The sequence below is a fragment of the Oncorhynchus masou genome, chromosome 13 (assembly GCF_036934945.1).
Source record: "Oncorhynchus masou masou isolate Uvic2021 chromosome 13, UVic_Omas_1.1, whole genome shotgun sequence".
In the NCBI taxonomy this organism is placed as follows: domain Eukaryota; kingdom Metazoa; phylum Chordata; class Actinopteri; order Salmoniformes; family Salmonidae; genus Oncorhynchus; species Oncorhynchus masou.
Genome location: NC_088224.1, coordinates 17,243,365 through 17,261,591, shown reverse-complemented (window position 1 = coordinate 17,261,591; position 18,227 = coordinate 17,243,365). Strand labels below are relative to the sequence as shown.

General features: G+C 41.7%; 1 protein-coding gene across 1 annotated transcript; it reads left to right on the top strand.

The window, feature by feature from the left end:
* Nucleotides 1-349: 349 nt before the first annotated feature.
* sem1 (SEM1 26S proteasome subunit) lies at nucleotides 350-8,845 on the top strand. The gene is made up of 3 exons (XM_064983041.1): nucleotides 350-481; nucleotides 932-1,025; nucleotides 8,183-8,845. Exons 1-3 carry the CDS (start codon nucleotides 406-408, stop codon nucleotides 8,226-8,228), a joined length of 216 nt encoding a protein of 71 aa, XP_064839113.1. The 5' UTR covers nucleotides 350-405; the 3' UTR covers nucleotides 8,229-8,845.
* Nucleotides 8,846-18,227: the final 9,382 nt, after the last annotated feature.

Below are 18,227 nucleotides of genomic sequence, written 5' to 3'. Positions count from 1 at the left end.
GTGTACGCGACCAATAACCTGAATTGATTTGAGCACTTAAACCCGATTTTATCCCAGGGGTGCAGTACTACTATGGCTGACCCTGTAAAACAAACAACACATTTCACTGCACCTATCCGGTGTATGTGAAAATCAAAAAAAATAAAACATTGCCTATTTTAGCCTATGCAAAAAAACAGACACGAAAAATAACTCAATATAGCTACACATCAACATACAGTATGCTGATTTAAATTGTTTACCGTCATGCAGAATCAGGAGCATCGTGAGACATGGGATTCTGTTGGCAGAGCAGTCTCTGCCAATGAGCAACCAGCCTTCTCTTGAACCTCCACTATCCCATAAACCCTTTCGCTGGAAGTCAATTTGTTCACGATAGACCCGCGTAACGAAAAGGCAGTTAACATGTCTGACAAGAAACAGACTGTAGATTTGGGATTATTAGAGGAGGACGATGAGTTTGAAGAATTCCCAGCCGAGGGTAAATTAATTATAGTTCTATATCTTACTAATGTTAACCCGTTTTCACGGAATTGTTTTATTTAGCGACTACTTCTCAGACTGGGCCCAACAGTGACTCGGCTAGCTAGTTTAGCAAGCTTGCTAGTTATGCTAACATCATTGAATAAAAATGTAACTAGCTAGTGTGCTAGCAGCTAGTTAGATACTTATGTTCACTGATAGCTAATTAGCGATTGTACTGGCGACAACTTTACATAGTTAAACGTTAGCCAACTAAGGTCAACTATAAAGTAAACAGCACATAACATATAAAAGCCAGTTAATTAACTGTAATGTTAGTTAGCTTGCTACGTTGGCTATCTATCTAGCTAGTGTAGTAACTAGTTGAGTAAGGGTTACTTGTTCGGTAGTTGCTTGTCAACTAACGTTTTATAATTTGTAATTCTCATAATTGTATTTATGTGTTCAGATTGGACTGGGTTGGATGAGGATGAAGATGCCCACGTGTGGGAAGACAACTGGGATGATGACAATGTAGAGGACGACTTCTCTAATCAACTAAGGTAAGCCACCTCCCACCTTTTACTTATGACAAATCATTGTACCCCACTCAGCATCTCATCCCTAGAAATGAGAAGTAATCACTCCGTTTAAGGGACATGATGCTTTGATTTTTGAGTAGACCTATATGTTTTGACATGATATGGCAATGGTAAAAAATGGTTATGCTAAATGTTTAGCCACAGCAGATTTCATCAGGCTTTAGAGAGTCTGGGAGGAGAGTACTTGGTAGTTGTAGGGTGTCCAATCAAAAATGCATGTTTTGACCAATGGGTAAAATAATGTTAATTGTGTAGATAATCCTCTAAGAAAACCAATGTTCCAAACCCTGCACCATTGAGAGCATATTGACTGTGTATCACAGCATGGTATGGCAACTGCTACAGAGGGTAGTACGTACAGCCCAGTACATCACTGGGGCCGAGCTCCCTGCCCTAAAATAGTGACCAATAGGGCCTGACCTATATCATAATCACTACAATAAATTGGTTATAACAAACTCTGAACACCGTAACATAAAACTGGATGCAGGGGGCGTGACAAACTCGAAACGGGGGAATGTTTAGGCTACTGGTTGAGGTAAAGGGGAAGTCAGATGTGTGTAATACATTTGACTAGTTGTGGAAAATACTGGAGATCAAGACAAATAAGGTAATGAGCTAGCGCTGTGTGCGTATTATATGCCAAACAGGTGCTGTTAGATTACAATATAAATTTCTGACCGTTTGGAACAATGTAAACAACACTAAATACATTTGAAATCGTATCAGAGGTTGTTATGTTCAGCTTTTATTATAGTATAACGACAAATTGATCACTTTCATTCGTGAATGCAATTTCCAAATGGGAAATGTTTTATTTATCATTTAAGCTAATCAGTGGTAACTCATCATTCAGGGCAGGTAGGGCAGAGCCCATATTTTTTTGTACATAACATTTTGTTTGTAGGGGGGGGGGGTTGCCGGTTTGGCATTAATACGTGTCAGTTTGCAAACTTATATATATATATATATATATATATATATATAAAATAAATAATCATTTAGTTAATAAAGCCTCCATAAAACATGGTCTTGTTTTTGCTTTCTTCAGTAAGGCAGGTGTTTCAGCCTCCTGACTAGTCTCCCAGTCCCTGCCTCAAAAAAAACCATCCCAACAGCATGATGCTTCCACCACCATGCTTCACCATAGGAATGGTGCCAGGTTTCCTCCAGACGATTGGCATTCAAGCCAAAGATTTCAATCTTAGTTTCATCAGACGATAAGCTTGTTTCTCATGGTCAGAGTCCTTTAGGTGAAAGTTATTTGTTTCTGGCCATTTTGAGCCTGTAATCGAACTCGCTGATGCTCCAGATACTCAACTAGTTTAAAGAAGACTAGTTTTATTGCTTCTTTAATTAGAACAACAGTTTTCAGCTGTGCTCACATAATTGCAAAAGGGGTTTCTAATGATCAATTAGCCTTTAACATGATAAACTTGGATTAGGTAACACAATGTTCCATTGGAACACAGGAGTGATGGTTGCTGATAATGGGCCTATGTAGATATTCCATAAAAAATCAACCGTTTCCAGCTACAATAGTCATTTACAACATTGACAATGTCTACAATGTATTTCAGATCAATTTGATGTTATTTTAATGGACAAAACAATGTGCTTTTCTTTCAAAAACAAGGACATTTCTAAGTGACCCCAAACTTTTGAACAGTGGTGTATATTTTATTTTGCTATTGCACGACTAAAGATGTCTCGGTGGACCCAACAGCCCGTCGACTAAATGGGGTCAGCACTAGACTCAAGCCACCCTAGTCATAGACTGTTCTCTCTGCTACTGCACGAAAAGCGCTATCGATGCACCAAGTCTGGAACCAACAGGACCCTAAACAGCTTCTACCCCGATGCCGTAAGACTGCTAAATAGTTAGTCCTGGTAGCTATTGGTTATCTGCATTGACCCTTTTTTATATATATTTTGAGGCCTCATACACTGCTGCTACTGTTTGTTATCTCTCCTGTTTCCTCGTCAGTTACCCATATGTACATATCTACTTCAATTACCTCGTACCCCTGCACATCGACTTGGTACTGGTACCCTGTGTAAATAGCCAAGTTATCCTTATTCATTCTATATTTCGTTGTCTTTTTTACTCTGCTTTGTTGGAAATGGCCCGTAAGTAAGCATATCACTGTTAGTCTACACCAGTGGTCACCAACCTTTTCTGAGTCAAGATCACTTTCGCAGTCAAAAAGAAAGCTGAGATCTTCCGCACAGAATAAAAAATAAACGTCTTAAGTATAACCTAATATCAGTTCTGTAGGAAGGAGGTTTGTGCAGTAGGCCTCAGCCAATATGCTGTAATAATGTACATCTGCCTGGCCTGCCAATATTGTTCTTCTCAAACTCTATTATATTTCAAAACTCAAGCTTTGATAAGAAAATAGATCAGTTGGTGTATCACTTCTGAGGTACAGCTGAGACTAAATTGAAGTAATTTTCAAATGAGCTTTTTTATTTTACTGTGCTGATTATACCTGCATCTGATGGTCATGGTGTTTTCAAGACAAGTGGGAACTTGCAAGCTCAACAAAGATGCCAGAGTTTCCGACTTGGAATTCCGAGTTGGAGGACGTTCAGAACGATTTTTCCCAGTCTGATAAATTTTTTATTTGACTTCCCAGTTGTCTTTAACACTTGGAAGTTGAAGATTTCCGAGTTCTCACTTGTTTTGAGCACTGCATTAGTAGTAGAGGTCAACCGATTAATCGGAATGGCCGAATAATTAGGGCCGATTTCAAGTTTTCATAACAATTTGAAATCGGTAATTTTGGACACCGATTTGGCCAATTAAAAAATATATATATATTATTATATTTTTTTTACACCTTATTTAATCTTTATTTAACTAGGCAAGTCAGTTAAGAGCACATTCTTATTTTCAATGACGGCCTAGGAACGGTGGGTTAACTGCCTTGTTCAGGGGCAGAACGACAGATTTTTACCTTGTCAGCTCGGGGGATTCAATCCTGCAACCTTACTGTTAACTAGTCCAACGCTCTAACCACCTGCCTCTCATTGCACTCCACGAGGAGCATGCCTGTTACGCGAATGCAGTAAGCCAAGGTAAGTTGCTAGCTAGCATTAAACTTATCTTATAAAAAACAATCAATCATAATCACTAGTTAACTACACATGGTTGATGATATTACTAGTTTATCTAGCGTGTCCTGTGTTGCATATAATCGATGCGGTGCGTATTCATGAAAAAGGACTGTCCTTGCTCCAATGTTTACCTAACCATGAACATCAATGCATTTCTTAAAATCAATACACAGAAGTATATCATTTTTAAACCTGCATATTTAGCTAAAATAAATCCAGGTTAGCAGGCAATATTAACCAGGTTTAATTGTGTCACTTCTCTTGTGTTCATTGCATGCAGAGTCAGGGTATATGCAACAGTTTGGGCCACCTAATTTGCCAGAATTTTACGTAATTATGACACAACATTGAAGGTTGTGCAATGTAACAGGAATATTTAGACTTGCCTAACGGGATGCCACCCGTTAGATAAAATACAGAAAGGTTCCATATTTCACTGAACGAATAAACGTCTTGTTTTCGAGATGATAGTTTCCGGATTCACCCATATTAATGACCTAAGGCTCGTATTTCTGTGTGTTATTATGTTATAATTAAGTCTGTGATTTGATAGAGCAGTCTGTCTGAGCGATGGTAGGCACCATTAGGCTTGTAAGCATTCATTCAAACAGCACTTTCGTGCGTTTTGCCAGCAGCTCTTTGCTGTGCTTCAAGCATTGCGCTGTTTATGACTTCAAGCCCATCAACTCCCGAGATTAGGCTGGTGTAACCGATGTGAAATGGCTAGCTAGTTAGCGTGCTGCGTGCTAATAGCGTTTCAAACGTCACTCGCTCTGAGACTTGGAGTAGTTATTCCCCTTGCTCTGCATGGGTAACGCTGCTTCGAGGGTGGCTGTTGTCGATGTGTTCCTGGTTCGAGCCCAGGTAGGGGCGAGGAGAGGGACGGAAGCTATACTGTTACACTGGCAATACTAAAGTGCCAATAAGAACATCCAATAGTCAAAGGTATATTAAATACAAATGGTATAGAGAGAAATAGTCCTATAATTCCTATAATAACTACAACCTAAAACGTCTTACCTGGGAATATTGAAGACTCATGTTAAAAGGAACCACCAGCTTTCATATGTTCTGAGCAAGGAACTTAAAGATTAGCTTTCTTACATCCCACATATTGCACTTTTACTTTCTTCTCCAACACTTTGTTTTTGCTTTATTTAAACCAAATTGAACATGTTTCATTATTTATTTGATGCTATATTGATTATATTGATGTATAATATTAAGTTAAAATAAGTGTTCATTCAGTATTGTGATTGTCATTATTACAAATAAATAAAAATTATCAGATTACTCGGTATCAGCCTTTTTTGGTCCTCCAATAATCGGTATCGGCGTTGAAAAATCATAATTAGTAGTGCCTTTCACAGTCTCTGCTCTCTCCTTCCTTTCCTCCAGTGAGACTGACCAGAGAGAGGGGACACTGTCTTCCACCTGATGGTGGAATTCTAGTCGCACCGAACCTGCCTCAGGCACAAATTCATGCTGTTCCTATTAACAGAGAAAGGGAAATATTCCTCCATATTAAAATGAACACGTCAAGCTGTTAATATTTATAAAAGCGCAGGGCTATCGATACACTTGGCTACTCAGTCATTGCTGCTGCAGCGCAAGTTTTATGCTTTGTAATAGTGTTGAACTAAAACAATGACTGCTTTTAACTTGAACTCACTCATAGAAACAGCAGCTCTTTGCGGTATTCATTGACAGTCTCTCTGGTCATGGTTTTAAAAGTTAGGAAATCTCACGTAGGCTTGTATCAAACTTCTATGGCCATGGTCGTCGACGCTGTAGGAACGGTGATTTGAGCTATCCGATTGGCCAGCGCAGTAGGCAAATTCGATTTAGCCACAGCTCTCCTGGTCCATTGGGCAGTTATTTATTTATATTTTTTTCATACAAATTATGTTTCCAAAATAGAACACTTTGCCTACCCGGTGCGCAGGGCTTCTGAATCAACTTCACTTACTGCCAACAGAGCAAAAAACTCAAAAGGAGTGCCAGCCTTTGACTTTTCTACAGAAATGTTTGGTGATCGACTAGGAATGCCTTGAAGATCAACCACTGATCTACACCTTTTACACAATTTTTTTTAATGTCATAATCCATTCAAAAGTTATTGGAGTTTTTACCCTTGTATGATTAGGGTGACTAAATCAAAGTGGTAAAAACCCTGGAAAACTGCATCGCATCAGCTGGGCTGGATTCTGTGCAAGAATGAAGGCTGCTGGCTACCTGACAGGCTCACTTTCCTGTTGAACTCGTCCTATTTCTTATCGAATCGGCTGGACATAACAATATAGAGGCAAGATAGATATCAATTTTGAGACATGGCATAGTATTTTCATATTACAACATGCTTTTCATTTTTGAAATTCTTGTTATTTTTCAAAGATTTCTCACGCTTTTTGTATCTCTGAAATGTCAATGAGCACTGAGCGTATACCAAGCTTTTACATTTAATTCAGCTCGTTTCATGCTAATTCTGCTTTTTGCGACCCGCGGTAACAACTTTGACGTGGACGGCCACAAAACGTGAAATCCTCAAGTTGTTAAGAGAAACCTGCACTGCTATGTCAACCAAGCTCAGTGTTTATTATCTAATGTATTAGTTTACGAAATCTGACATTTAGGATATAATGTTAATGATACGTCAGAGAAAGTCACTGAATGATTCACTGAATGATTCACTGAATGAGTCACTGAATGAGTCACTGAATGATTCACTGAATGAGTCACTGAATGATTCACTGAATGATTCAGAACATAAAGAATCACATTTGTCTTGGTAAAATGTATTTTATGACATAAGGGAGTGAAATTTCATAACCAAAATGTGTTTTCATGTAGTCTTTTTATCAATGTTTCATGAATGGTGAGTGGTGATCTGATTCTTGAGTTGATAGCATCCGAGCGAACCAGGAGGATTCAATCGGACACTCTCGTAGAAATTCAACTTCGAGTCGGAAATAGCCGAAACCTCTATAAATGACCCTCCTAAATCAGTTGTAAGTGGGAAACTCAAACCAGAATGATGATACCCGAGTTCACGAGTTGTGACGTTTCATCACTGATCTTTCACCTTTCTTACCAAGAAGATGGTAAAACGCAGCCATTTACAACCTTGATGATGTAGCCTACTTAATCCATCCAATCTATTGTTTGACATACTGTCAAAGTAAGCAAGCCAATTGAATAATGTTAGCCATCCTATTCGTCTAGCTAAATTCAAGATTAAATCTCATTTGGTAGAAGTTGTTCCAATTTCAAAAGAACCTCTGATGCTTTCGTGACATGTTTCAGAGTTCACCAACTGAGCGTTACGAGAATGCATATTTTCTGGAGGATGAGGCATTCTGTTGTCTGGATAGGCCTGATGAAGGCTCCTGCTTCCAGCTGTTCATCTTCGTGGTGTCTCTTTTCTTACATAGAGAGACATTTGTCAGCATAATTGCGTGTCATTTGTTAATGATTATGCAGGTTTTGAATAATACGGACAGTCTACAATGTGTGCTTCTTGAGTAATTGTCAGCAATATGTGTTTTTATTTATTTAGGCTACTCTTGTTGAATATTCAACTGTTGTATTGACTTGAAGTGGCCAGTCTGTTTTCATTTTTGAGTGTAAGCTACTTCAGACAATTATATTGCATTGTTTTATTCAAACATTTGATGGCTGCTATTAAGACATTTATAGAAGACCTCATATATGATTATGTTATAAGTCTATAACCTAGTACAAGTAGGCCGTAGCTGCCTGCGCTGTATTTCTTCAGTCGTATATTAAGAACTCTTTTCTCAATCAACATAGATGGCCACTTGTACTTTAACCTCCGGCACTGCTTAGATGTGTTCCAAATGGTATCCCTTTCCCTACTTTTGATCAGGGTCCATAGGGTTCTGGTTAAAAGCAGTGCACTAAACGGGGCATAGTGGAGCCATTTGGGACATAACCCTTGTAATCACCTCAATTGGCTGATCCTTTTTTTCTCTCTGCAGAGCGGAGCTGGAGAAACATGGGTACAAGATGGAGACGTCGCAGTAGCCGCTGAGTCCACATGGCTGTTGAGATTGGATAGGGATGGACTTGATGTTTTTTATATTTATAACATCATACTTAAAATGGAGGATGTTTAACATGCTAAACTCGCACACATTTTTGTACGAAACCTTAGCAAGAATAAGGTGTTTCACGAGTAAATCCCCCCTCAACGTTATGTAGACATTAAAGATGGTTCTGTTCAAGTACCTGTTTGTTCACATACTCTTATTTATGCACGTTTTCCATCTCTTTATATATAATCAGCTGGTCAGTTACTGCTTTAATAGAAATCCATATTTTACATGTTATGTTTTTACTATAAAGACCACTTTGGTCCAGGGCTTTGGTTTAACATCCATTTAAATACCACTTTTTGTTAGAGCCGTTGATTTAAAATGTAGCTTTACTGCCTGCGCAACACTTAACCTACGTTTTAATGGTCCAGTAATTATTGGCCTGTGTGCCACACTCCATCTATTTTAATCCACAATATGAATGTTGCATGATGTTAGTAAAGAGTCAAGTGCTGCACTGCACATTTTCCATTGTAATGCTCTTAGTTTGAAAACTACCACCCATTTTTCACATGGTCACTCTCCAATATTAAACCATTCAATGAACAGGTGTGTGTCAGTCAGAAGTGGATGGAGACACACACACATGCAGTGAGATTTGTGCATAAATTGTGTGTACAGTGTATGGGTGGGTGTGTGTAGGATGATCCACACACAGGGATGCGTGTTCCCCTCTGCTGTCTACATGCCCTTTGAGCTCATGGCGTTGGGCTGGGTCTCAGTCTCAAGGAGAGATTATCCACTGCCGTGTTTGTCAGGGGCAGGGAGGTGGTCTCAGCATGGGGGTCCCTGCCTGGGCCTGCCCTACTCCCGACCAGGCCCTACTTTTCCGGCTCCGCGCAGCAGGGACCCCCGCACTGAGCCGGAGGCCAATTTAGCCCAGCCACACTCGCCCCGGCAAAATGATTTCGCTGCATTTGTGGACTCTCAGTCCCACAGTCTTAATGAGAAGAAATGGATGCCAGTATAACCTGCTGCCTGCCAGCCTGCTGTGGAGTGGAGAGCTGCTTCCTCTCCTCCAGTGCTGCTTCCTCTGCTCTTTATATGTTGCTGGTCGACCTGCGATAGCTTGTTAGAATAGCCATTAGGAAGGTCTTTTACACATACTGTTTTCCAGTGTTTCTCTACATATTATTGATTATGGTTGTATTATTAGATATAGTCTTGATTTCCTGTTCAAACCAAAATGGGTTGATTTATCTAATCTATCCTCCACCACTGTAGTCAAAACAGACCATCCTGTCCCCTGTCTTTGCCAGATGATTTTACATCTCTGATCTATTGCTCATGGCTGCTGTTCGTAATGGCGTGTCTCTTTTTAAGGTATGTTCTCTGATATTTGTGAAGTTGCACAGGTGTAAGTCCTCAAGATGAGAGGGTATCTCCCCAGAGGTTATAGCTCCCTCTTCACCAGTGATTATGCCAAACACTCGTCTGCAGACCACAATCCAACCACTCCCTTGTGTGTAAAGCCCTTATGACACTTTCTGATTTTGCCAACTGTTCAGAATGGAATTTCAATTAGTCCAAAATGAGCATTTGGTGTCTTTTTAGACTTTATAGACCCCATTTGAACTTGCAGTTGTGGGTACTACTAGTGCAATATAAAATGTATACATTTTTAAATTTAGGGTGTGGGACTAAGATTGACACATTACACACAGATGTTCACGTTTACTTATGCAGTTAAGCTAAGTGCCAAGAGCCGGATCATTATTTTAATTGTTGGAAAGGCAACGGAGTGAGAGAATCGGTAAGTGTGAGAAATGGAGAACACAGCCATTTTGTTTGTGCTGAGAGCGGCAGGTTGTCTCACTGTGTTGGGGTTTGAGCAGGGCTTCTGCCCCCCCCCCAATTGCTTTTCATTTACCTAACTTTTGTCATTCATTTATAACCCACATAATTCACCTTGACATGGGCAGTCTGCCCACTTTGACCACTATTGATGTGTCAACGTCAACAATCACATTTCTTGTTTGAACTGAACCCCAATGAGGATTTATTTTTGGACGGTAACATGATTTCAATTTGGACCACTGTTTCATCAATAGACTGCTCCAGTTGCTTTTGTCCACTTTGTCAAAAAAAGAGCATCTGTACATGAAACCCTGGATCATGGTTTGACCATTGTCTTATGTGCTGGCAATATAACCAGCAAGAGGTCTCTATTAAAAACAGTGAAAATACTACTGAATACTACACATTTCGTAACATTACAGTTCTATTGTTCCTCTGGCCTGGTGGCTGTGGGCGATGTATGGATCCATCCCACTGTGTCAACACTGTAGAGAGGGGACACACAGCATCCTCCCAGGCTATACTTTACTTCCTTCAGACCCTGGTTGGTACTGCTGTCGTTCCAGGGTTCTGCGACCGCAGCAGGCCTCCCCACCACCAGCCAAGAAAGACGGGGGCCGTCGTAGTCGTGCAGGCAGGGGACACGCAGCTGCTACAATAATAGGCCTAATTGCACATTTCTTTTGTGGGGCTGAAATTAGTGGCAGACACTGCTATATACAATGTCCCCCCCCTCCCCCCCAAAAAACCTTGAGTTACATTTTTTTTTTTAAGTGACACGAGGGGGCGAGTCATTCACCAGAGAGAGAGACCCATCAACGCCCACGGCCAAGCGTCGTCCCACACCTGCACTCACCCTCGCTAAAGTAAACACAGATAATAAGGTGTAATTACTTTAGAAAATAATAGCGAGGAGGGTTCCCTCATGTGACAATGTCTGGCCTGTTTATTGTGGGGCTGAAACAACCTCAGGATAGGGTAGAAAGAATGAGTGGCCCCAGAGCAAGGCAGACATCACTTTCAATGAGGACCCTGCTTTTTTAATGTCTAGCCCGAGTAATATGTGTGCTTCGTCACCTCAATGGGGATTGACCTTGAGAGTGTGGGCCGGGTGGGTTTTCAGTATGGCGATAAGTTGGACATAGAGGTAGTCCTGATTAAGAGTTTTGTTTTGCTCCATGTGTTTTACTCTACAACCAGTCTAGTTCCCATCTGTTTCTCCATCACACATATTAAAGTTAAGTTCAAAGGGGATAGACTCGTCATAGACCATAGAACATGACACTGGACAGTTCAGACAGTAGGATCATACTGGAGCTTCAGTTTCGTTCAAGAGCGGACAGGCCTTAAACACATCTGACGTGTTCTCACACAGAGAGAAAGAGAAGGGAATGTTTCTTTTTAACGCCATCAGTGGAGGTTGATCACTATGAAAACACAGACTTTAGTTTGATGTCAGTGTGGATTATGGACTTCCCTGCTGCAGCAGAGCAGTTTGACATTCCTCTTCTCTTTGGTCTGGGAGGAATTTTGAGGGAATGAGTGTATAATCTCTCAAAGACATTGAGCAAGAGGTCACTCTCGGCCTAATGTGATATGGACATGCATGGTACTGCATAGACAATGGTAGAAAAGTGTCCCCCAAATGTGCCTATATTCCCTATACAGTGCCCTACTTTTGTCATTTGCCAGTGAAATTCAGTGTGAGCATCATGGAGCTGCTGATGGTACTACTATACTTTACCTTTATATGAAGACTTGACTGCAAGGGCCGAATCAAAAATACAGTAATAAAACAACGTGGAAAGTACAGCCAGTATTCATTACTCACTATATGTTATGCTATAGCTCTGTCACGTCTGCCTACAATACAGTAAAGAACACGCCATGGTAAAATTGAGAAAAAGTGGAAAATAGAAGTGTGCTAATCCAAGTGAAAAAATAAATAATTGCCCAAAAATCTGGGTGACATTGTGTCACATACTGTTACTAACAAATCACTACAGTCGTATTGACTGATTCATGTAATCATGACTCAACATGTTACTAACGGATCACTACAGTCTTATTGACTGATTTGTGTAATCATGACTCAACCTGTTACTGATGGATCACTACAGTCGTACTGACTGATTTGTGTAATCATGACTCGATTTAAAACCAAAATGGCGTAAAAGTCTTTTGTCCTCGTCGTGTCCCGTGTATTTATCTTTTTATATATTTTTTCTTCGCATATATTTTTCTTAACCTCAACTTCAACATTACTCTCCTGCAATCCACCTCACCCAATGTGTTATGGATCTGCTATTTTCTTTACTTTTGAACCGGAACCCCCAACAGAAGCTAGCCAGCTAACTAGCTACTGGCTACTAGCTAGTAGTCAGCAAGTCACTGCTAGTGGTCATCAGCTACCTTTAGTCCAGACAACTCTCGCCAGTCTGCACAGTGCAACTCAAACCAGATCAAATCTGACTTTTTCTCCATATCTCTTGATTCCTACCGCAAGCTCCGAACCTTTTCACCTGGATCATCGCAGCTAGCAAGCTGCTATCCGAGTGGCCACTCCTGGCTAAAGTATCTGTCCTGAAGCAAGAACCAATTAGCCTGGAGCTCTCCTTGCTAGGCCCATCTCCCAGCTAGCCGAAGAGGTCCATCAGCCACTCCTTTGGCTACAATACCTGTTTTGCCAATTGGCCTGGACCCCTTTAACTGCCAACACGGAGCCCTACCGACCCATCACGACTGGACTACTGACGTAATTCGCCTGAGGGAGTTTTTCAACTGGCTCCTCCGTCGCGACATCCTCTGAATGCCATTCTGCTATCCTGCTAGCCGCGGCCCGCTAGCTGTCTAGAGCATATCGGACTGTTAGCTGAAGAAGCCCATCGGACAATTTTTTTGGGCCACTATACCTATTTTGCCAATTGGCCTGGACCCTTTTACTACACGGAGCCCTGCTGATCCATGACGACTGGTCTGCTGACGTAACAGCACGAGGGGGCTACAAAATACTTTTTCCGTTGCAACATCCCTCTAAGGCCCTTCTGCTAGCTTGCTAGCCCCGGCCCGCTAGCTGTCTGAATCGCCGTGTCTCCGGCCCGCCGAGCTACTCACTGGACCCCTATGATCACTCAGCTACGCATGCCTCTCCCTTATGTCAATATGCCTTGTCCATTGCTGTTTTGGTTAGTAATTATTGCCTTATTTCACTGTAGAGCCTCTAGCCCTGCTCAATAAGCCTTAGGTAAGCCTTTAGTTCCACCTCCCACACATGTGGTGACCTCACCTGGTTTAAATGATTTTTCTACAGACAATATCCCTCTCATCACTCAATGCATAGGTTTACCTCCACTGTATTCACATCCTACCATACCTTTATCTGTACATTATGCCTTGAATCTATTCTACTGTGCCCAGAACCTGCGCCCTTTACTCTCTGTTCCGAACGTACTAGACGACCAGTTATAACCTTAGCTGTACCCTTATCCTACTCCTCCTCTGTTCCTCTGGTGATGTAGAGGTTAATCCAGGCCCTGCATTGTCCAGCTCCACTCCCATTCCCCAGGTGCTCTCATTTGTTGACTTCTGTAACCGTAAAAGTCTTGGTTTCATGTATGTTAACATTAGAAGCCTCGTAAGTTTGGCCTCCTAAGTTTGTTTTATTCACTGCTTTAGCACACTCTGCCAACCCGGATGTCCTAGCCATGTCTGAATCCTTGCTCAGGAAGACCACCAAAAACCCTGAAATTTCCATCCCGAACTATAACATTTTCTGACAAGATAGAACTGCAAAAGGGGGCAGAGTTAGCCTGCAGAGTTCTGACTTACTATCCAGGTCTGTGCCCACACAATTTGAGCTTCTACTTTTAAAAATCCACCTTTCCAGAAACATGTCTCTCACCGTTGCCGCTTGCTATAGACCATCTTCTGTGCCCTGGACACCATATGTGAATTGATTGCCCCCCCATCTATCTTCAGAGCTCGTGCTGTTAGGTGACCTAAACTGGGACATGCTTAACACCCCGGCCATCATACAGTCTAATCTTGATGCCCGCAATCTCACACAAATGATCAATGAACCTACCAGGTACAACCCCAAATCCGTAAACACGGGCACCCTCATAGATATCATCCTAACCAACCTGCCCTCCAAATACTCCTCTGCTGTCTTCAACCAAGATCTCAGCAATCACTGCCTCATTGCCTGCGTCCGTAATGGGTCTGCTGTCAAACGACCACCCCTCATCTCTGTCAAACGCTCCCTGAAACACTTCAGCGAGCAGGCCTTTCTAATCGACCTGGCCGGGTATCCTGCAAGGATATTGACCTGATTCCTTCATTAGAGGATGCCTGGTTATTCTTTAAAAGTGCTTTCCTCACCATCTTAAATAAGCATGCCCCATTTCAAAATTGTAGAAATAGGAACAGCACAAATACATCCTGTGGCATACTGCGTTAGCATCGAATAGCCCCTCCGATATGCAACTTTTCAGGGAAGTTAGGAACCAATATACACAGGCAGTTAGGAAAGCAAAGGCTAGCTTTTTTAAACAGAAATTTGCATCCTATAGCACTAACTTAAAAAAGTTCTGGGACACTGTAAAGTCCATGGAGAATAAGAGCACCTCCTCTCAGCTGCCCACTGCAATGAGGCTAGGAAACACTGTCACCACCGATAAATCCGCGATAATTGAGAATTTCAATAAGCATTTGTCTACAGCTGGTCATGCTTTCCACCTGGCTACCCCTACCCCGGTCAACAGCCCTGCACCCCCATAGCAACTTGCCCAAGCCTCCCTCATTTCTCCTTCACCCAAATCCAGATAACTGATGTTCTGAAAGAGTTGCAAAATCTGGACCCCTACAAATCAGCCGGGCTAGACAATCTGGACCCTCTCTTTCTAAAATTATCAGCAGAAATTGTTGCAACCCCTATTACTAGCCTGTTCAACCTTTCTTTCATATCGTCTGAGATCCCTAAAGATTGTAAAGATGCTGCGGTCATCCTCCTCTTCAAAGGGGGAGACACTCTGGAACCAAACTGTTACAGACCTATATCTATCCTACCCTGCCTTTCTAAGGTCTTCGAAAGCCAAGTTAACAAACAGATCACCGACCATTTGGAATCCCACCGTACCTTCTCTGGTATGCAATCTGGTTTCAGAGCTGGTCATGGGTGCACCTCAGCCACGCTCAAGGTCCTAAACGATATCATAACCGCCATCGATAAGAGACAATACCGTGCAGCTGTATTCATCGACCTGGCCAAGGCTTTCGACTCTGTCAATCACCATATTCTTATTGGCAGACTCAACAGCCTTGGTTTCTCAAATGACTTCACCAGCTACTTCTCAGACAGAGTTCAGTGTGTCAAATCGGAGGGCCTGTTGTCCGGACCTCTGGCAGTCTCTATGGGGGTGCCACAGGGTTCAATCCTCGGGCCGACTCTTTTCTCTGTATACATCAATGATGCCACTCTTGCTGTTGGTGATTCTCTGATCCACCTCTACGCAGATGACACCATTCTGTATACTTCTTGGCCCTTCTTTGGGCACTGTGTTAACCAACCTCCAGATGAGCTTCAATGCCATACAACTCTCCTTCTGTGGCCTCTAACTGCTCTTAAATGCAAGTAAAACTACATGCATGCTCTTCCACCGATCGCTGCCCACACCTGCCCGCCCGTCCAGCATCACTACTCTGGACGGTTCTGCCTTAGAATATGTGGACAACTACAAATACCTGGGTGTCTGGTTAGACTGTAAACTCTCCTTCCAGACTCACATTAAGCATCTCCAATCCAAAATTAAATCTGAATTGGCTTCCTATTTTGCAACAATGCATCCTTCAGTCATCTGCCAAACATACCCTCGTAAAACTGACTATCCTACCCATCCTTGACTTTGGTGATGTCATTTACAAAATAGCCTCCAACACTCTACTCAGCAAACTGGATGCAGTCTATCACAATGCCATCCGTTTTGTCACCAAAGCCCCATATACTACCCACCACTGTGACCTGTATGCTCTTGTTGGCTGGCCCTCGCTTCATATTCTTCGCCAAACCCACTGGCTCCAGGTCATCTATGTCTTTGCTAGGTAAAGCCCCGCCTTATCTCAGTTCACTGGTCACCATAGCAGCACCCACCCGCAGCACGCGCTCCAGCAGGTATATTTCACTGGTCACCCCCAAAGCCAACTCTTCCTTTGGCCGCCTTTCCTTCCAGTTCTCTGCTGCCAATGACTGGAACGAACTGCAAAAATCACTGAAGCTGGAGACTCATATCTCCCAAACTAACTTTAAGCACCAGCTGTCAGAGCAGGTCACAGATCACTGCACCTGTACATAGCCCATCTGTAAATGTCCCATCTAACTACCTCATCCCCCATACTGTTATTTATTTGATTCATTTTGCTCCTTTGCACCCCAGTATATCTACTTGCACACTCATCTTCTGCACATCTATCACTCCAGCGTTTATTTGCTATATTGTAATAATTTCACCACTATGGCCTATTTATAGCCTTACCTCCCTTATCCTACCTCATTTGCACACACTGTATATTGACCTTTTCTATTGTATTATTGACTGTATGTTTGTTTGTTCCATGTGAAACTCTGTATTGTTGTTTGTGTCGCAGTGCTTTGCTTTATCTTGGCCAGGTCGCAGTTGTAAATGAGAACTTGTTCTCAACTAGCCTACCTGAATAAATAAAGGTGAGAAAAAAATGTTACTATAATCGTATTGACTGATTCATGTAATCATGACTCAACCTGTTACTGATGGATCACTACAGTCGTATTGACTGATTTGTGTAATCATGACTCAACCTGTTACTGACGGGTCACTACAGTTGTATTGACTGATTTGTGTAATCATGACTCAACATGTTACTGACTGGTCACTACAGTCGTATTGACTGATTTGTTTAATCATGACCCAACCTGTGTCAATGACAGCAGTTGTATCAGGACAAAATGTAGAAGTAAATAGAAATAGATAAAGCCAATCACTTTAGAGGATCTCGCTACAATACCCTCAGCACGTAGGCCTATCATATTCCTTTAATGATTGTATTAATATCATTCTTATGGAACACTGGTTAAGAGTTTATCAGTTCACCCTTAATTATATTTGATCCTGTGTAAAGAAATAAACCTCAATGTGCAATAAGCCTTAAAGAGTTTTCCGAAGATTTTGAGTTTACAGTGACGTCCTCAACAAGCTCCCCACTGTGACTCCATCCACTGTCCTTACAGACACCAATACCCAGCAATTAGGTTTTGTTTTCTATTTTTACTCCAATTCCCCCCCACTGACCATAAACATTTATAGCTCCCATATCAAGCCATCCATTCTACTGAGCCTAATAGCATTGGACAGTGAAGGAAGAAACATTAACAGAACAATTTAGAGAGAGGCTTTTGCAGGCTAATTAGGCACTTGTGTTATCATCATCGCTGGTGACTTATTATCAGTGCTCTGATCATTGTAATTAATCAATCATCCGAGTCACTCATGCGCTCCTACACACTGGAAATGGGAACTAGAGCATCGGTGACCTATAGGAAGCAGGGTATGCATTTGTTTTAGCCCATATCAATTGTGGTAGTAATGTGATATACCACATCTGTCAGCCAATCAGCATTCAGGGCTCGAACAAGCATATGTATAATGTGCAGTTGTCCACTCCCATTTGAATAACCAATTTATTCATAAATATACAGTGGGAGAACAGGTATTTGATACATTGCCGATTTTGCAGGTTTTCCTACTTACAAAGCATGTAGAGGACTGTAATTTTTATCATAGGTACACTTCAACTGTGAGAGACGGAATCTAAAACAAAAATCCAGAAAATCACATTGTATGATTTTTAAGTAATTAATTTGCATTTTATTGCATGACATAAGTATTTGATCACCTACCAACCAGTAAGAATTCTGGCTCTCACAGGCCTGTTAGTTTTTCTTTAAGAAGCCCTCCTGTTCTCCACTCATTACCTGTATTAACTGCACCTGTTTGAACTCGTTACCTGTATAAAAGACACCTGTCCACACATCAATCAAACAGACTCCAAACACCTCTCCAAAATGGCCAAGACCAGACAGCTGTGTAAGGACATCAGG